Source organism: Nannobrachium achirus, assembly GCF_963921795.1.
Source record: "Nannobrachium achirus genome assembly, chromosome: 16".
Classification (NCBI taxonomy): Eukaryota; Metazoa; Chordata; class Actinopteri; order Myctophiformes; family Myctophidae; genus Nannobrachium; species Nannobrachium achirus.
Genome location: NC_137823.1, coordinates 55,444,982 through 55,466,216, shown reverse-complemented (window position 1 = coordinate 55,466,216; position 21,235 = coordinate 55,444,982). Strand labels below are relative to the sequence as shown.

The window sequence follows — 21,235 nt, the reverse complement described above, 5'->3', positions numbered from 1 at the left end:
CCAGTATCTCTACCATTTAATATTCAATAATATATTAAATGTTTATGGCTTTTGGGGTGTCCTTATAGTGCTTTGAAAAAATATTCTATGCATTATACATCTACAGTACTTATTATTGATTATAATCTAAAATGATCCTGAGCCTCTAGTCTAGAACCCCCGCAAGGACCCCTGAGGGTTCACAGACCCCAATTTAATAAGCACTGCTTTTATTTATAATATGCTATGGTTATGGTTAAGATTATGTTTATAATGCATTATAGGCATGGGGTAAAAGTATTACCGAAAATGTTTTGCCTGCTAACCCATTTCTCTGATTTCAGACTCCTTGAAGAACACATCATAGTCAGTGAATCAGTGGGCCAAAGTGTGACTCATGGATTTAGGAAAAAAAAAAAAAAAAAAGTTACTGGAAAGCTACTAAGCAGAAGCTACTGCATTTTGTACAATGATATCATAGTACTGTACATAATGCAATAATTATATTCAGTGAGGAACATAGATTCAGCATTGATATTCGCTACCTCAATTTGACACACGCTCGCCCACACGTACACACACATGCACGCAAGCCCATCGCACACACACACACGCACAACTACTGTACAGTAAACTGTAAACATTCAACAGATGATTTTATCCAGAGCGACTAACGAAAGTTCAAGGTCAAATGAAGTGCCATGAACATTTGCTGGAAACCATAGCGAGGTGGTAAAGGAATTAGCAGGGCTGGGATATGCTACAAAGTAACTCAAATAAAATAAATAACGTGCACATGGCTTGGACAAATGCATCATTTGTGCTTTATTGTTGGAACAAAACAGCAGAAATATAGAAACATGCACCGTTGTCATAGAAACAGGGTTGCAGCGGCTTTATGGGGTGTGTGGGGCATCCAAATTTGAGGTAGAACGGGGAAGGAAAAACTCTACATGGAATATAGAGCAAAAAAGAACCAAACATCAACTGGTAAGACAAATGATTAACATTTCAAAAGGATTCCACCAAGTAACAAAACAGTACGTCCATCAATAGTCTCAAATTCAACCGAAGGAAGAAAAACAATAAGGTAATAAGTCTGACTGTCAGTGTTAAAGGACCAATTTGTTGTACAATGTCCTCCCCTGTTAAACATTCATACTTCATGTTCCTTCAGTTTATCTATCTGGGCATCAAGTTGCCATTACAAACACTGCTCTGGGTGTGGTCACGTTAGATCTGATTGGCAGTTGCATTTAAATGTACTGTATATACCCGTACACAGTAAAATCTTCAGTGTAGATTTATCCATTTGTACTCTTATCTGAATTACAAACTGAGTTAAACGAACAACAGGATTTTACTGTTTACTGTACAAGTTCTAGTATAATAGCAAAACTGCATTTACTTGATTGTTTGTTACGTTTTCTTGCCAACAGCTACATACAAAATATATCACTAAATTTGTATAGTTATAAGTATATACTATATATATATCTTTATACATTTGAATAGGGGCCTTAAATACATACCGTACAACGTTCTTACAAACTTGCAACACTCCTTGAGCTGTAGTCATTTTCACAACTCGCTTGTTCTGCCATTGCTGTCCGAGGGCTAGTGTCCAATGGCTATCGCCCGACGGCTAGAGTCCAGCGGCTAGCATCTGCTGCCATACAACCTAAGCCTTAGTACGCTCAGCAATAAATACATGCTCGTGATACTCTATATTACTTTGATTGTAATTCCTGGCACCTGTGTACTACTCAAACCATTTCATAATGATGAAGAAGTTGTAGCTGTAATTATCGGGGTCTCTCAACCCCCCCATGAAAGAAGAACATACCTGGTTGCAAGTCTCTTAGTTCAGAAGCGTCCCGTACAGCTGGGCCTTGGTCAGACTGTCCTTCCTGGATAGACCCAGAGAGCCAAACATTTGGTTGAAGGGCGGAGGAGGGGGAGGTGGTGGGGGTGGCGCAGGCGGTGGTTGCGGGGGTAGGCTGTGCATCTCGGCTTGGTAGTGCTGTAGGTCTGCGGCCATCTCCAGGGCCCTCTCGTTCAGGGACTCGCTGGAGCTGTTGGGGCTGCCATCCATGTACTCCTTGCCCTGGCACCCCGCTGCCACGTCCCCCTCCCTGTCCTTAGAGCTCCCTGAGTGGTAGAGGCTGTGCTCGGACTCCTGGCTGTCCTCCTTGGCTGCGTACAGGTGTGCGGGGCTGTGGGCCTGCCGCAGGCCGGGGCTGCGCTGCTCGGGGCTGGGAACCGAGGCCCCCCACGCTGCCGGGTCCATGACGCCCACCCCGTGGTGGTGGTAGTAGTCGGCGCCCTCTTGGAAGCTGCTGTAGAGCGGGCCGAGGCGGATCTTGGCCGGTCGGACGGAGAAGTGTTGCTCTGAGAAGCTGTATGGCGAAGCCCGTCCGGGGCTGCGGTACGCCAGGGCGCCCAAGTCTTCCACGCTGAGCTGTCTCCAGCGGCCGATCAGCTCCTCCTCCTCCGGGGCCAGCGTGCTGCCCCGCCGACTGTCTCCGTAAGCCACGCTGGGGGAAGAGGACGGAGGAAGAGGCTCATAAGGCTCACTGAAGCAGGACGACATGGTGCGGCTGTAAACAGGCGAGCTGCCGTTCTGGTGGTGGATGGCCTCCGACTGCGGGAAGGGGTGGGCGTTGGCGAAGCCCCTCGGACTGTCGCTCTCCCAGGACGCGTCGCTCTTCCTCTCGTAGTCCCCCGCGTCCCTCCACTCCATGTAGAGGGAGTGGTGGTGTGGCGAGGACGCCGTGCTGCTCGGCGGCCCCTCGTTGCCCTTGTCCTCGGAGCCCCCTCCGCTGAAGCTGGAGTAGGAGCTGGAACCGGCCCCCAGGGTGGCGTGGAACTTGGCGAAGTGCTCCTGGGAGAAGCCGGGCGCGATGCCCACGGAGCCCTCCTCCGGGTTGCTGTCGGTGGAGTTCTGCGGCCCGTACAGCTGCTTCCTGAGGCCGTGGAGGTCCATGCTGGTCCGGCGCTCGTGCCGGCGGTCGTCGGGGCAGTACAGGGCCGTGTCGCTGCTGTACAAGTCAGATTTGTAGGTGCCCCGCAGGGTGCCCAGGCGCTCGCCCCCGGCCATGCTGTCCAGGAGGAAGCCCAGGTCTGGGGTCTGGGGGCTCGGCGAACGGGACACTTGGCTGCTGCAGCAGGCCTCGTCCGGCTTCTCGAGGACTTTGGCGATGACGGACGCGGGGACAGAGTCGGGGTAGGAGGCGTGGCAGAGGGGCGACTCCTCCATGTGCAGCTCCATCACCCGCTGCTGGAAGTCAGCAGGAAGCTGAACGAGACAAGGACAGAGGGCAGGGAACGTAAGTTCACAAACAAGAAATGCCCCAAATTGCCATCCCACAGGGTAAATGTACCACCATTATTATGGGGCAGGAACAGTATTATCTTCACCCCTGCCACTAACTAAAACTTATAAAGTTAATCTCACCTCATTTCACACCAGGAAATACAATACAAATAGAAAAGTAATAATCAAGAAAAAATAAAACAACTAAAAGAATGAGTAATATAAATACAAAATATATATATCGATACAGTAAGAATAAATTAAAATAGACAGGTGGGAAATTGCAAGTGTGGTTGCACTGACGCAAGTTGCGAGGAATCCACTGGGAAATCTATTCCTTCTTACCATTTACTATATATTAGATATTGTGATGTCAAGTGAAGCATGACTGTCTGATTGGACATGATATTGTCCAATCAGAAAAGAGACAGAAAAGGTCCACTGAACTCAATGGACTTTGGGGATTACAGAAAAGTTGAATGAAAACAGGTTTACTTTAGGTCAAGGGTTCTCAAACTTTCTTAGGCCGTGACCCCCAAAATAAACATATAATATATGAAATGGGGACCCCCACCCTGACAAGCACTTGGAATTGTAGGTATTACATTTAAACTGTGACTCGGTTCCACAGATAAATATTGAGAAAAGCAGATCTACATGCTCACAACGCCTCGCAACAGCTATTTTCACAATGTTGGCCTCTTGCTTACTTAATATTTGACAGTTTGGTATTAAAACAGTCTTGAAAGTCCTTAAATTGTCACTTTATAAATGTGCAGACTGAAACACATGTATACACTTATACTGTGTGTTGGTTTGTTTACCATTGAGTGAGGAAAAAAAAGAAATGACATTAAGCTAATCATCTGGGTACCCCACAAAATAATTTGGGTCCCATACTCAAGTTTGAGAACCACTGTTTTAGGTGAACAAAAAAAGTTATTGGACCTAGAACAATAGTCTGGTTGCCTATAGCAACCACACTGATTTAAAAAAAAGAAGGAAATAAAACAGACCAAAAAAAAGCTGTGTACGTGCTTTAGGGGATTGTGGGTGTATGAGTGGGAGAGTGTGGATTGTTAGGTTTGGTTCATCAAACATGTCCTAGCCCTGTAAATATAGATGATTTAGAGGAGTAGATTGAGGCTGAGATGCAAACATATTGTTCCATTTAACCACAATAGCCCCCCAAACATCCAGTTGATAATGTATTCTCCCTTTATGTTCTATGTATTCTTTTTCCTGTATTTTAACATATACTGTGTAGTTACAGTATATACCCTACCTGTCTGTATACTGTATGTTTTTGCACACAATACGGCTATTACAGAATTAATCTACACTTACTGTACACACTGTATCACCTCATACAACTCTTCACTTTATTACTTTATTGCAAATGCTACTAAAGTCTTCTAGTTGTATTTTAACTTCTTTATTATATATTATTTTTGGTTTTACAGAGAGATTGTTAGCATAGTCTGTAAGCATGTCACACCAACATTTCACTGCACCTTGAATCTTGAAATGTATAGAGGGTATGCGTGTGACATCATGTGGGAAAGCCTACTGAGTGGCAAAAAACGACTTTCTGGCCTTGACAGCCCATACATCCAAACAGAGAAGCCCTATCTGATTGCATTAAACGATGTCAAATGACGTTAAACTCATTTTGCCACTCACTTTGCCACTCGATTTGCCACTCGATATGCCATTCACTTTATGCATGCGCATACCCTCTATTATATACTCATGTACAGTATAGTACAGTAGTAGTGATACTGTATGTTAATGTGTGCTGTAGTGACGACTTGACATGTTCCAATGCATGCACTTAGTGTCGAAAACAAAGTGATTCATATTTAGATTATATAACAGTACACAATCAAATCTGATGATGGCACATACTTGACATTTGAAAAAAGAACTGTAGCAGTTTAGGATGTACGTCGGTAGGATGAGTTGAATCTCTTTGTTTGGATAGAAGTGACATTGTGCTACTGTAGGTATTCTTAGCATTTCTCCACAGAGAAAGAAAAAAAAATCTGTATCTGCCTCTCCATAGCAACAAGTATTAATCCAACTGCAGCATATCGCCAACAGGATTCTAGTCCATTGTTGTTAATTGGCAATGAGAGGCAGGCGACTGTAATTATAGCTTTGTAGAGGCAATACTGAATATTTTCAAGTATTCTCTTCACAAGGATGTAATTACAACTTTGGCCAAAATAAATGCCACTTAGTTACCGTCCAGCGCAACGTTTTCAGCACAGTCGTTTTGTGCGAGATTAAACAGAACCGGCTATGCCAGTTTGACGAGCTCAAGCTCGTCATCATTATTGTGTACCCTGTCAATATTGGTTTTGCAGCAAAACAAATGACTAATGCATCTCGGTAGGTCGCCGAAGAGCCAGTGCACTTATCAAAATGCAGCAGCATGGTTTATCAATAACGTTTCGATTATCTTCTGCTCACATGAATAACAGACTGCTGTACATACAGTGACTGTATGGTATATACAACCCCTTGCACCTAAATGCTGTTGGCAGTGAGCCTGCATAGTAATCAAGCTATCTGTTTTTAAATAGGGTGTGCGTGTATGTGTATAAGGCACAGGAGATTTTATGCAACGTATGCATCAAATACATTGATATTTCCATTCATCCATAAGGGCAAAGCATGGGCATGCACTCCTTAACCACACTTGGACACTTGCCATGTGTGGACGAGACAGAAGGCCCAGGGCTGATACAGCGGAAATCAGCACCAACAACACCCTGGCACAAACATGCTCATCAATATACCAGCGTGCATTTTGATCCACGTGCAACAATCACAGCACAACGTGGCTGGTCTGTGGTCCACACTAAAGTAACTCAGGGCTTCACAAACTTTTCCATGCCAAGGACCCCGAAATAGCCTCTGGCTGCTGCAACCCCCATATTATGAAATGGTTGAAACATTTTTTGTTTTGCTTTTTGTGGGAAATTGCTCGTGGGAAATCACTCAACGGTCCTGTGTACCACCTGGTTCTAAATGTCACATAATGTCAGAGGCAGTGGGACGTTGTGTTATAGAAGACTAGCGCTTCCAAAGTTCAACACTTAGAAAAAAAAAAAACATGTCTGCTCGGATTTATACAGATTATTATTATACTCATAACATGTGATTGTTATGAAACAAACACTTTGCAGATAGAAATAGGATCCTTCAAGCTTTCCATACAGCCCCAAGATTGGTGAGTTTGACGTAATTTAATACAATCAGAACTGTTTTGATGCATTGGCTGCCTAAGGGAGGTATTGCAACCATAGATTCAACCGATTTAAAACAAATCTAGTGTTGCATTTTGCGTCTATACGCTAACCAATCTGTCTTGTCCTCCCATATGCCTCACTTTCATACCCTACTATCAAGTACATCCTGCGGTAGTGCATGCTTTATCACTGACAAACAATTTACTAATCCATCAGCAGCATAATTACTCTATGACATGGGCTGCATAGGGAGCAGTGCCAGGTGCACTTACTACTACACTAACTATACACAGGGTTCCCACACATTTTTACCAATTAATTTCCAAAACTTTTCCAGGATATTTAACCCAATTTCCAGGACTATATAACAATAATTCACCTCAATAACAGGTCACTTACTCCTATGCACAATGCCCAAAGACAGGTAGTGTATGTAGGTTCTCAACTTTTTCAGGCTGTGAACCCCGAAATAATCATGTTTTAACTGGGGACCCGGCACCCTGACGAGCACTAAGAGTTGAGGAATTTTGTATAACACGGTTCTATTGTGAAAATAGCCGATCTACATGCTCACAACGTTGCGAGGCGTTGTGAGCATGTAGATCGGCTATTTTCACAATTTCTGCCTCTAATATTTGACAAGTTGGCCCATGTTTAATTTGTCATTTCAGAGGTAAATCAATAACCAAAGACAATGCATAGCTATTTTTTCCAGGACCTTCCAGGACCCTTGATAAATTCCAAAACTTTTCCAGTACTGGAAAAATATTTTTCTAATTTCAAAACATTTCCAGGAATTTCATGACCGTGGGAACCCTGTATACAGCTCCTACTCCTACTCCTTGATGGGCTGATGGGCGTCAACAGGAAATGCAATGTTATTTTGCGATCCAGGCCCACCTCTCAGCCTAAGCCCCAGCCAAGTATTTTAGGCCTAGGATTATTGCTTTAACTACTGAAAAATAGCAGATATACAAGCTCACAGCGCGGCACCGAGTGCCGCGCTGCGAGCTTGTAGATCTGCTATTTTTGAAAAATCGTGAAAATTAGAATTTTGACCCGATTCTATAAGTGTCTTTTGAATCCTTCTAAGATTTTTTTGGAAAAACCTATGTTTCTATGTCAGCAATCTGGCCAGCCGTCGTCAAAAGAAAAGGTCCTTTTCACTTAACTAGAGCTCAGTTAGTCTGTTCTTGAGAGACTACTATGTCAGTGGTTCTCAAACCTTTTCATGTGAAAGACCAATGTAAAAAAATATTCATATCTCAAAATATTATAGTTCCAAGGACCACCCAGAAGCAAAATCTGAGTTACAAACGTTCGCTCTAAAAATACATATATTCAAAGATTTGCACACATTTTCACGACTTTTTTCAAAAATAGCAGATCTACAAGCTTGCAGCGCGGCACTCGGTGCCGCGCTGTGAGCTTGTATATCTGCTATTTTTCAACAGTTAAAGCAGTCAATAATTCAAGACCTAAATGGGTTAATAGGGCTCAAACTGAAGTACTTTTTTGATCTTTTTTTTTCTCTTCTTCTTCTTTTTGCTCCATCAAAAGTCTCAGTAAATACCTTCCCTGTTAAACATTCACTAACAGCTGGATCTCTGCTTTGATTAATTCATGTTTCAGCACAACACCGCTGTGAGGAGGTGTGTGTGCTGAAAAAATATTCATCATCCAAGGAAGTCATTATATCGTATGTCCCTGCATGTAAATCACCAAGTAAAATAAATAAATAAAAACAGTCAGTCGAGATCATTTCACTTGCTTTCCTTGCAGTTTCATTTGTCCTAAAGTCACATTCTTTTTTTTTTTTTTTTACTTAGGCGAAATTATTTACTGCCAAAATATATATCTTTTTTTTGCCTAAATCAGGTTTAATCTGATTTAATCCTTTTATGTTACATAACTGACAGACAGTGTTATTTTTTATATCAATAGTCATAAATTGCTATAAACGTTTTGGGTGAAATGATTAAGAAATATCATATAGTTTTGGTTTTGGATCAGTTTATTTTTCCTGAAAAAAAACGTTTTAAAAAATGCTGTAGGCCATTAGTTTAAGAGGGTGACGATATGAAACTGTGGTTTTGGTCTGCTGCTCTTTTTATACCGGTATGCTGGATATGTTTTCCACCTGCACGACAAGCATGTCTGCCTACGGCAGTGTAATTTATCCGTTGCTATTTTTTAATCATACACCATATATAATTTATATTGGACTTTGTATATTTGATTTGGCTGTGCCTTCCCGTTATTTGGCTTGTTCTGTGCTCCTTCCTGTAACTGCAATGTTGAGAAAACCCGCTCTTTTACACCTGTAATGGTGTGATGTACAACAAACATAATTCTGATTGTTCTGATTCATGAAGGATAATTCTCCCTACTCTTGTCTTCCATTGATACATTTAGACCCTGATGTCTGGTAGGACACTTTCTGGTTGACAAGTAGTACAGCCTGAGGAAAATGTCACATTTTCATTAAAATTAAGATTTTAAGACTGAGTGTATTAGATAGTATTGCTTGGTGTGTGTGTGCGTGTGTGTGTGTCTGTGTGTGTGTGTGTGCGTGCGTGCGTGCGTGCGTGCGTGCGTGCGTGCGTGCGTGCGTGCGTGCTTGACCTCAGACAGCTTGGTCCTGTAGATTGCCTGGTTGCACTGGAGAAGCTGAGCAGCCAGGTTGCAGTCCTTCCTGTACAGCTCCTATGGAGACACAGCCAGCAACACAGCTAAACAACAAACCTGAGAGACACTGGTAAAAGATGCTATAAGACATGTTAAAGATTTTCTTTGCCAACTGTTCGCCAATTTACAGCATGATCAGAATGGGACACTGGCAGGGTTCATGTGGTTAAAGGTGGGGTAAGTGATTTTATTTTCTTCCAATCTGGCTAGCCATCATCAAAGAAAAAGGAAAACAGCGCCCTAGAGAAGTTCTTGAGAGATTAAAGCTCCTCTGACACCCGAAAATGATCAGGTATGACACAGTCACGTGGTCTCTCTGAAAACAGTTTGAAACGGCACGCAACGTTATGTGCTGCAGCCTGTACTGTAATTCCACCCCCTCGCATAGCCAGGCTTGGCCCCTGCCCCTCGCCCCCAACAACAGATGACCATTCGTACAGTAAGTACAGTAAATTAATTTGATTGGCCTTTTGCTTTCCCACATCATAAAAATAACTAGCAAATAAAATAGCAGCCTTTCCCCCTTTTTTATATATCAGCGGCAGTTTCAAATAAGTGTAAAAAAACTACATATTCTGATGGCACAAATTGCCATAGCGAGTATTTGTTCAGTACCAGGAGACACTGTGGCACGAAACCTGGAGGAGCAAAGTATAGATCCGGTGACCTTCTGAACAACAGACAGAGTTCTCTACCTGCTGGCCTGCGTCTGACCCAGAAGGAGAGGAACACAACAGACAGAGTTCTCTACCTGCTGGCCTCCGTCTGACCCAGAAGGAGAGGAACACAACAGACAGAGTTCTCTACCTGCTGGCCTGCGTCTGACCCAGAAGGAGAGGAACACAACAGACAGAGTTCTCTACCTGCTGGCCTCCATCTGACCCAGAAGGAGAGGAACACAACAGACAGAGTTCTCTACCTGCTGGCCTCCGTCTGACCCAGAAGGAGAGGAACACAACAGACAGAGTTCTCTACCTGCTGGCCTGCGTCTGACCCAGAAGGAGAGGAACACAACAGACAGAGTTCTCTACCTGCTGGTCTCCATCTGACCCAGAAGGAGAGGAACACAACAGACAGAGTTCTCTACCTGCTGGCCTGCGTCTGACCCAGAAGGAGAGGAACACAACAGACAGAGTTCTCTACCTGCTGGCCTGCGTCTGACCCAGAAGGAGAGGAACACAGTGATGATGAGTGGAGGAGATCAGGGAAAAGCCACTCACATTGTCCTCCTGTAGTTTCTGGATGGTGAGCTTGGCCTCCATCAGATGGTTGTTGAGGACGATGATCTCTCTGCTCAGAGCTCGCTTCTCGTCATCATGGTGCTGGGACTGAGGACAACAACAGTGACTCATTAAGATAAGAGTCTTCAACAGGGGGTCCGGGACCCCGAGGGGGTCCTCAGAGTTACTACAGGGGGTCCTCCAAATCTTTGTGTGATAGAAACTAGTGTCCATATTCTGAGAACTTTAGGCAAAAATAGCAGATCTACAAGCCTGTAGATCGGCAATTTTCAGCAAAGACGTTTGGTGTAGAGGGGAAAAAGAGCAGACTAAGTACAGAGTGAAATGTCAAGTTATGTATTGACGATTCAAGTGGTTAAATACGTATCTGAAAAGTGAAAACACAAATTGACATGAATCCAAAATACACTGATGATTTTGCTGTCAAACAATGAAACTATATGGAATCTATGAGAAGGTTGTGGGGGTCCCTGCTTCATCTCTCCCTCAACTAAGGGGTCCTTGGCCTGAATACATTGAATACCCCTGCATTAAGAAACTCAAAAAACAAATGGGAAAAATAAATAAAACACCCACAAATGTACTTGTACACTCAGTCTGAGGCCTGAGGTAATTTTTACCTCGAAAGCAGGGGCGGTAGAAGAAAAACGAATAATTCTAGGAAAGGGATTTACAGTACTGTACTCTGCATGTGTGCAGCACTACTTTACCCTTTGGAGTTTATTGTACCTCCAGCATTTGCAGCAGAGTTCAGCTGGGGTGAGCGCTTGTCACAAACCGTCAGTTCATCGGTAGAATAATCACATTCTATGCAGGTCGCGAGGGACTGAGGGGTTAGACGAGGTTGCGGTGCCTCTGTAGGTAAAGTGTCTTCATGATTAAGCTGACACAGGCATATGCGAGATGTATCAGCAGCACCTAATGAGGATGCTGAGGAATGCTTCGCAAAGAAAGGAGTCGCTAACCACATGAACCCTTGCATCCCTATTCTAGGCAAGTAATAACAGACGAACATTCTGCAAAAGTAGCAGATCTAAAAGCTTACAATGTGAGCTTGTAGATTGCCTGTTCTTTAGCGATAAGTGATTTTCTTGTGTAGCGGAAAACAAGAGGGGGACCAAATATAGACCCCTTTCGGGACCCAGGGGTATAATTAAGGTCTAAAAAAAGAAGACGACAAAATCCAGGACAAACCAATAATAATTGACTCTTTCTTTCACAAAAAGATTGCTGGTGACCTCCAGTTACCTACTGCACAATCTGGGCTGATATCTTCATCTCAAGATGACGACTACGACATGATTATTATCTTGTGCTTTAACAATCCGAGTCGAGTTGGTGAATGCATTCGGCGGTTTTTCGGGCTGCCTATTCAGGGCCAGAGACACATGATGGTCATGGAAAGCTGGTTAATTGTATCTTTTCTAGCGGTGGGTGGGGGTGGGGGGGTTGACAAACGGAGCGAGGTGGAGGAACAATGGACTTGCTATCACTCCACCACGGGAAGGAGGACAGCCAATCTTAATAAGCCCTAATTAATGTCAGTGGTACCAACAGCGGGGGCATTCATATTGAAATCAGCTCGGACGCACACGCGCACACACACGCACACACGCACGCACACGCGCACACACACACACACACACACACACACACACACACACACACACACACACACACACACACACAGTTCCTCTCACAGATATACAGACATGCTTGACCAAACACACTTTCACATTTCACACAGTGTTATTTCGGGGTCCAATTTGACATTCTCAGAGTTCAATTCACAGTTCAATTGGCACTGAGGATTTTCACGATGCATATTACCGGAGCTCAACAGTCACTTACGTCTCGGTGTATCTTTTCCTCCAGATCCTGGTTGATCCTCTGCAGTGCAGAATAGCCGCTTTGTATTCTAAAGCACACAGAACACAGCGGTACGTATTATTAATGCCACTCTGTGTGGATGCAGCGATAACAGAGGCCTTCCCCACATGGGTGCAACGCATGAAGGAGGAACAAGCTAACAGCAGTGGTTCTCAACCTTTTCAGGACGCGACCCCCAAAATAATCATATTTCAACTGGGGAGGCAACAGTTGAGCAATTACATTTTGTATAACACACGGTTCTATTGTGAAAATAGCCGATCTACATGCTCACAACGCCTTGCGTTTCTGGTTGCAAGGCGTTGTGAGCATGTAGATCTGCTATTCTCACAATTTCTGCCTCTAATATTTGTCATTTTAGAGATTAAAAAGTCCTTATATTGTCACATTAGAAATGTGCAGATACCCTCTATACACTTAAACTTCATGTTGGTTTGTTTTCTGTTGAGAATGAAATGTTGTTGCACATTGAAGTTAATCATCTGGGGACCCCTCAAAATAATTTAGGGACCACAGGTTCAGAACCACTGGTGTACCGCATGAAAGAGGAACAAGCTACAGTATGCTTCCCAGTTCCAATCTCTGCTGAACAGGCGCCCTGGCCAACCTGTAGGAGTCCTGACCAAAATGCATACGAGTCACTAATAGTGCAGTGAAAGAATACCCCTCCCCATGACTCCCCACCCGCATGGGACTGCCCAGTCAAGCTGGCACCATGGAGGAAGCGAACCCCAGCCCCCAACTATTGCTACTGTGCCATCTGGACGCCCATAAAGCTGTCAAAGCTCGCCCAGCTGTGCTGCCGCGAGTGATGTTGAACTTTGGTTGAACCCTGGGTTGTGTGCAGTTATCTGGGAATGACAGAAGTATGAATATTGTAGTGATGTGTCGCTCGACCGACTGGGGAAACTTCCCACTCTGACTTCATTCAGAAGGTTAACATTTCTCTATTATAAATCCTTGTTTTGAGTGGTCTTGTGTAATATTGTAATATTTTTAAATATTAACTTTTGATATTCAATTATTCATGAGCTGTATGCCATAAGAATTAAAAATGTTAACAAAAAAAAAAGGTTTGGAGTCACTGGAATTTGGAATTCACTGCATGTGCAATGTATCTAGAATATATGAAAGTTTCAAGAAATATATGGAAGTTTCAAGAAAAGTTACTTTTACACAATATTCAATTTTTTTTTTAAATGGATCTGTATAAGTCGTTGAACTCTTTGTCCTGTGTGCTTTTGCTTATCCATAGTGCCCTGCAGGCACGTGCACACATTGACATCAAAGGGGGCTTGAGCCCCTGCCCTTTTATCCGTCTGTAAAAAAGTGCCCTCTCCAGACCATGAATGCAGTTTTTACTGTATGGTGAAAGAAATGCAAATGCCCTCTTTCCATGCCATACCTGAAGGCAGCATTCAAGAGAACTGCCTTGTCCAGACATACTCTCCTGAACTTGAATGCAGAATCTTATGTTGAAAGAATTGCCCTCTCTGTGTAGAAATCAAGCCGACCGAAAATAGCCGACCTCCAAGCTCACAACGTGTGAGCTATTTTCGATATTTTCACCAAAAGGCCCTTTTAGAAATTTCAGCCCCTGCCTCTCTGCACGTCCCTGGTGCCCTGGCCCCTGGCATGCATGTCACTAGTGTTAGGTGATGTGTTGGGTAGGGATGGGACGATATGAAAATGTCATATCACGATTATTGTGACAAAAGAAATCGCGATTTACGATATTATCGGGATAATCAAAATCCATTATCCTGGGGAGGAACATTTGCCAAAAAAGAGCAGATCTAGCTTGTAGATCGGCTATTTTTTGGCAAAGACATTTGATAGAGAGTGAAAAAAAAGACTGTATGAAGTACGTATATCATAAGTACCCTTTACCAATTATAGAGGGTTTAAGTGATATGCAGCCCGGGAAATAAAAGGTGAATTTATCCCAGTGCATGACAGAGCACGATAAATTAAATCTCCACGATAAGATTATCGTGAGTGTTTTTTATCACGATAAACGATAATATCGCGCATTGTCCCATCCCTAGTGTTGGGTCAGTGTTAGTTGTGTGGAGGGTCACTCTGTACCTGCGCAGTTTGTCCGTGAACTTGTCCAGCTCCTCCTGGGCGCGGCGGAGCTCCGTCTCCAGGTACTGACGCGTGGACGCAAACTCGCTCTCCAGCAACTCCAGCTTGTGCGTGGTGTAGGACAGACGCTTCCGCAGGTCCTCTTTGTGCTCATGCAGCGAGCTGCACGTACACACACACACACACACACACACACACGCACGCACACACGCACACGATTGATGATTACCTTGTATGCAAGAGCCACAAATCTTTTTGATAATCATGCAGAAGCGATGAGGACATCATGTGACGTGAGGGTGATGATCAAGGAGAGAAATGTGTGACCATTAAATGCTTCAGGTGAAGAAAATATAAAACACATGGAGCCTAATGACGAATTCAAGCAGGGTTCGGTATGAAATTTACAGCACGGCAAATTCTTTTCCAGCAATAAAAGCCTTTCAACCTATCACAAAGGCCCCCGATCGTCAACGAGATCCGTCCTGCTGACACCCGCAGGCAGGACTTAATCTGTGATGAAATATGAGCCCAATAAACTCTAATCCATCACGGGAATAGACTCCGAAGGCTCCGAATGGCGGGGGCAGCGACACCCAGGCGTGTAATTCAACCAGACGACTATTTATGGAGCGGGCTGTGCATTACCTGTGGCCCCCAGATCTAATAAAGGGGCGTGTGTGTGAGCGGGGCGAAAAGGAAGGAAACGTCTGTTGGCCGTGATGGATCTGCGTGTCCGCGGGGACGACTAATGGAGTCCGTATTGACGGACAGACAAGAGGAAGGAGGGTAATGGCTCTATCTGTGGCCCGGAAAACAGATAGCGGGGAAAAGAGCAGGATGGAGATGATGTGATCATGTCGCTCTCTACTCCCCCTCCCTTTGTCTCTATTTATTTTCCTTTTTAACAACATTGTGTGTTGTACAGTATGTGTTTCAGTGTGTGTGTGTGTGTGTGTGTGTGTGTGTGTGTGTGTGTGTGTGTGTGTGTGTGTGTAGGGTGTGGGGAGGCGTGGGGGCTGGCAGAGGAGAGACAAAGACCAGGGCAAAGCCTCAGAGGGCTTTAGCCACTTAATACTCTGAGCTTGTACTGTAGACTGGCTACTTTAGAAAAACACAAGATTTTTTGAATTTTGCCTATAACAACATGCTGAAAATAGGGACGCCAGCGTTAAAGTGGTGGTCATTATTGGACCTTATGGTTACAGCATACCCTAACCCAGGGTTCCCCAATTAGTTTTCCCCAAGGGCCGAATTATGTCTAGGGTACCAAGCCGAGGGCCACAACATTGCAGGGGGCGACGGCGGTGTTCCCGCTACTCCAGCGACAGTTAAGATATCGTCGTTGTCGGGTGAAAATCTTGTATGTCCAAAACCATTCGTTTTGCATTTATCATTTTAAAAATGATAAATTAGTAAACTAGTGAAAACACTACTTTTGTACGACGGCCTTGTATGATTTGCGAAAGAACGTACAAATTTGGAGATATGAGATTTCCACCCGACAACGACGATATACTAGTGTTGTTGCCCATTATTACTGGGGTGTTGGTGTGGGCCAGACAGTAGCCCCCCGCGGGCCGCAAATGGCCGGCGGGCCGCCTATTGGGGAACCCTGCCCTAACCATTACATGAATAACTAATTGTAGTATTGCACCGCTTTGGTGATTAATTTTGTACAGTCATAGTAACAAAGCCTCTTATAATTAAAAAGATTCACAGACATGACAGACAGTACCGTAAATTGAACACTGAATAAGGACCTTGCTTATAGGCCTACTCAATTCCAAAATAAGGGGATAATGCCATTATGTAAATTTAAATAACCTTTTCCCTACACAAAAGCCACGAGGAGCTACAAAACCGTCAACTTTCATTGACGGCCAGAACTGTGTCAGTGCAGCAATAGCACCTGAAAAGTGAACGTTTTTCAACAAACATAATTAATCACATGGACCCTTGTGTCCCTATTCTGGGCATGTCATAATAGGCGAACATTCAGCGAAAACAGGCGAAAAAAAAGAAAGCATTCGGCAAAGATAGCAAATTTTAGATTGTTTCTATTTGATAAACAATAAAGTATAAGGGCTCCACTCTATTTTGATTGTCTTAAGTACCTTATGCCTCTTATGCCGTAACTTAAAGGCATAAGAACTCTAATTCGGGGTAATGCTTTTCAGAAGATGCGAGTGACGTCATTTTGTTGTTGAACCGGACCTTTCGGACGAAAGGTTTGGTGTTCGGAGACAGTATGGACAGGCCTTGAAGTTAAGGCATAAGAGCTGGTACTTAAGACAATCAAAATAGAGCCCTTAGTGTTTAAGTGTTTATTGAGTGACAGAGGATGAGTTTAAATATGACACAGGTCCAGGGCAGTGTTGCCAGATGTACGATAATTATCGTATTTTTACGATAATTTGACCCTCTGTACGATGTACGATCAATAATTCCAAAAATGCCCAAATGTAAGATAATTTCTGCATATCACAAAAAAAGAGCGTGAAATCACTAAATTCCCTGGCTGCTGATCTGGGATCAGGTTTGGCTTCTCGAAAGAAGCCAGGAAATCAGTCAATCTGACCCTAGATCTGTACGTGGAAGCATTAAAAACACCAGTCGTGTCTTTCCAAACCAGTTTTAGGCTTTTATTTGTGTAAGCTCCAGGAAGTTTCCTGCCTCCACGCAGCATATGTGATGCGTTTTTGTCACACAGGAGTCTCAAACAAGGTCATTTCTGACTTACACTAAAGACACATTTTTTGGCGAAATTACTTTTTTACGCGGGTGATTTCTCTTTTTTGGCTGTGTACGATAGTTTCATGATAATTCTGAGCCTCCGGTAGGATAATTCAACATTTCCCATCTGGCAACACAGGTCCAGGGAATCAGGGATGGCGAGAAGAAAAAAATGAAATGGTGCTCTCCTTGCTGCTGTGCTGAGTCACACATGATGAGCACTTTCATTCCAGCAGTGATGAGAGGAGATGAAGAGGTTGGATGACTGGTTTGGCGGAGTGTTGTGGGGTCTGAGGCTGCCCCGCTGTGCCCCGGTGCCACTCCACCACAAGCGTGATTTCACAGGTGAGTGCAGAGCAGACACCGAGTGGGCGGACTGGAGGATGGACGGATGGGGGACTTAATGGTCCAGGGTTCCCACACATTTTTACCAATTTATTTCCAAATCTTTTCCAGATCTTTTCCAGAACATTTCCAGGACTATATAACAATAATTCAGCTCAATAACGAGTCACTTACTCCTATGCGCAGTGCCCAAAGACAGTTAGTGTGTGCCAGTGGTTCTCAACCTTTTCGGGCCGTGACCCCTGAAATCATATTTGAACTGGGAACCCCGGTATTTGTATAACACGGTTAGAGCTGCTATTTTCACAATTTCTGCCTCTAATATTTGACGATTTGGCCAATGTTTAATTTGTCATTTCAGAGGCATTAACAAAATCAATAACCAAAGACAATGCATAGCTATTTTTTTCCAGGACCTTCAAGGACCCTTGATCAATTCCAAAACTTTTCCAGTACTAGATTTTTTTTTTTCTAATTTCAAAATATTTCCAGGAATTTCATGACCGTGGGAACCCTGAATGGACGAACGGATGGCTGCATGGACGGATGGGGGTGACTGCTCCGGAGGACGTTCGCCCTTACCTCTTTTTCTGGTGCTTGCCGCCATTTCTGGGAACTTTCAAGGCGGTTTTGCCAATATATATCTTTTTCATGGCGTGTCTGTGTTGGCCGCCTCTCATGTGTTTGTAATAACTGTTCGCCACGAGGAGCCGACACGCGCGTTAGGTTTATCCAGTAGGGGTTGGGGGGGGGGGGGCAGAGGAGGGGGTCGGCTAGGTTTGGCCTGCCGAGGGAGTAAGCTCTGTACGTGTGTTGACCCTGTCAAACAGAGCAGACAGACAGGTTGGGAACAGTTAGGATCAACAAACCTCCATGGCAGTGTTGATTTCGTCGACTAAAACTATGACGAAAATTTTTGTCGACTGCGTTTTTTTCACTGACAAAAACTAAATAAAAACTAAGCTGTGATTACTAAAACTAAGACTAAATATATTGACAATTTCGTCAACAAAATAAAAACTAGACTAAAACGTTAGGGAGGGACTAGTGGAGAAGAGAGTCATTTTATGTTTTGTTGCTCTCAGGTGTTGCATGCTGAAAATAGCCAATCTACAAGCTCACAAAGACGCGTTGTGAGCTTGTAGATCGGGCAATTTTCAGCACGCAACCAAGTGTAAAATCAGTCATTACGATGCCATCAAGGCCCACCAAAATACATTTTAGTTGACTAAATCAACTGTAGATTTAGTCGCCTAAAAACATATGATATTTAGTCGACTAAAATTAGACTAAAATTTTAACTTTTCAGGTGACTAAATTATGACTAAAATTAATTGTCATTTCATTCAAAAAACTATGACTAAAAATAAATCAAAATGTGCTATCAAAAACAACATTGCTCCATGGCAATTTGATGGCAATTTCTCCCCTCCGCTCGTAAAACACCTATAATAACCCTTACAGACCACCAAACCCATTTGTGTACGTGTATGTTCTCACTAATGGACATATCCGCCCGGTCCAAATGACAACCGTTTGACAGGGCTAAATTTAACGCTTTCCCCGGCGCGAGCCACTTCAATTCGTGCGAATATAAATTCCATTCCCTGCATGCGTCTCTATGGAGTGGGCTAGCACAGATTGCCACCGTCAAACTGGCAAGACAAATTGTGCGGGTGATAAGATGAGACAGCTGGCAACTGGATCAAAGCTCCACTAGCCTTCTGATCTGAACCCCGGACTGGCAAGTCAGAGGGACATGGGGTCAATGCCATGCCGCTAGGCCACAGGGCCAGGTGTTTTGCTTTGGGACGTGTTACTGCATAGCAGGGATGGGCAACTTTGATGATGGAGAGGGCCGCTGACATTTTCACACTCACTCCAGAGGGCCACAATGCATATACATAGCAAAAATAGCCGATCTACAAGCTCAAAACGCGTCGCAGGGCGACGCGTTTTGAGCTTGTAGATCTGCTATTTTTTGCTATTTTTTGAATTGGAATCCCGAAAAGTAACTTTTTTTTCGTTTTAAAATTTCAAATGCATTTATATGTTCTTATGTTAACTTTATGGACTTAAATACAAATACATTGGACATAAAAAATACAATAACATTTTAATACTAGTCATTTAGCTACTAATATAGACTGAAGTAATTAAAGCTGGTCATTTTTCCATGTTTGGAATTGTAACAACTGAAATCAATAATATATCAGTACTCCAATATTAACCTGCGGGCCGTATTAAGTGAAGGTGGGGGCCGCATGTGGCCCCCGGGCCACCAGTTGCCCATGTATGCTGTATAGCATAGCCATGCAGGTACAAACACGCACAGATATGCACATGCACACACCCACAGAAGCATGTCTGTTTAGAAACGAGCGGCAGCAATACAGAAACGTGAATCCACAGACTGCAGGCAAATCCGATTTGTTTCTCAAAAGCAATCTGAGGACAGAATTTCCATTGTTATTTGCAAGAGATTAAATTGTTTTAGTGTACTGTCAACCTCTGCATTGGTTGCTACTGTATGTGGTAATGAAGTAACGATTTGGGCATGAGTTATGTTTACTTTATGCTGAGTACGATGTTGTTACCTGCTGAAAATGACCGATCCTTTTGCTATTTTCGGCGAGCGATACTCACACTGTCGTACGACTTATAATACAGTAATATAAATCAGGCTCCAGTGTCCGAGTGTCCAGACCGAGACAGGTTTTTAGAAATGTGAATTGAATTGAGCTTCAAACCACCAAGGAATGGTGGTTCCAATCTGCTTAGCAGAAGAAATCTGTTTCCATGTGGGTTTTAAGGCTTGATAAAAGTGTGGATAAAGCCCCAAAACTGGGATTTGGGCTATACTACTAGTGCCACTGTGAACAAAGCCACTGTCATTGGGAGGTGATTTGTGCAGCTCTTTGAGGAGGCTGAGGAGACGTGCTCTGCTCTCCTCCAGATGGTGACAGCTTGTCCCCACCACTGGAGCCTTCACTCCAGATGCTCCCTTCTGAGTCACACCGCGTGCACTGTGCACGTCGTGTCGTGTCGTGTGTGTGTGTTTGTGTGCGCGTGTGTGTGTGTGTGTGTGTGTGTGTGTGTGTGTGTGTGCGTGTGTGTGTGTGTGTGTGTGTGTGTGTGTGCTAGGGATGGGACGATATGAATATTTCATATTGCGATTATTGTGACAAAGGAAATCTCGATTTACGATATTATTGCGACGATCAGAATCCATTGTTCTGGAGCGGAACATTTGCCAAAAAATAGACGATCTACAAGCTCACAACGTGCCGTGTTGCGACGTGCTGTGAGCTTGTAGATCTGCTATTTTTGATTGAGAGTAAAAAAAAGACTGTATCAAGTATGTATATTATAAGTACCTTTTACCAATTATAGAGGGTTTAAATGGTACCGGATATGCAGCTCTGCAAATAAAAGGAGAATTGATCACAGTGCATGACGGAGGACGATATCACGATAAATCAAATCTCCACGATACGATTATCGTGAGTGTTTCTTATCACGATATATACGATGATATTACGAGGCCCAAAGGTGGCGCTATAAAAGGCTGATGTGAAAAATGCAGGGAAAGGGCTTTTCCTTGGCCTCTAGGGAGTGCGCTTACAAAGTTTGAAACTGATTGGTGGAGTTATACGATTATCGTGAGTGTTTCTTATCACGATATATACGATGAT

The 21,235-nt window shown here is 43.6% G+C and overlaps 1 protein-coding gene across 1 annotated transcript; it reads right to left on the bottom strand.

The window, feature by feature from the left end:
• Positions 1 to 1,840: 1,840 nt before the first annotated feature.
• On the bottom strand, positions 1,841 to 18,220 carry LOC308300206 (brain-enriched guanylate kinase-associated protein; the record flags this gene model as incomplete). Its single annotated transcript, XM_080744013.1, has 6 exons — positions 1,841 to 3,277; positions 9,178 to 9,258; positions 10,461 to 10,568; positions 12,333 to 12,399; positions 14,460 to 14,621; positions 18,123 to 18,220. 6 exons carry the CDS (start codon positions 18,218 to 18,220, stop codon positions 1,841 to 1,843), a joined length of 1,953 nt encoding a protein of 650 aa, XP_080600139.1.
• Between the last annotated feature and the right edge of the window lie 3,015 nt (positions 18,221 to 21,235).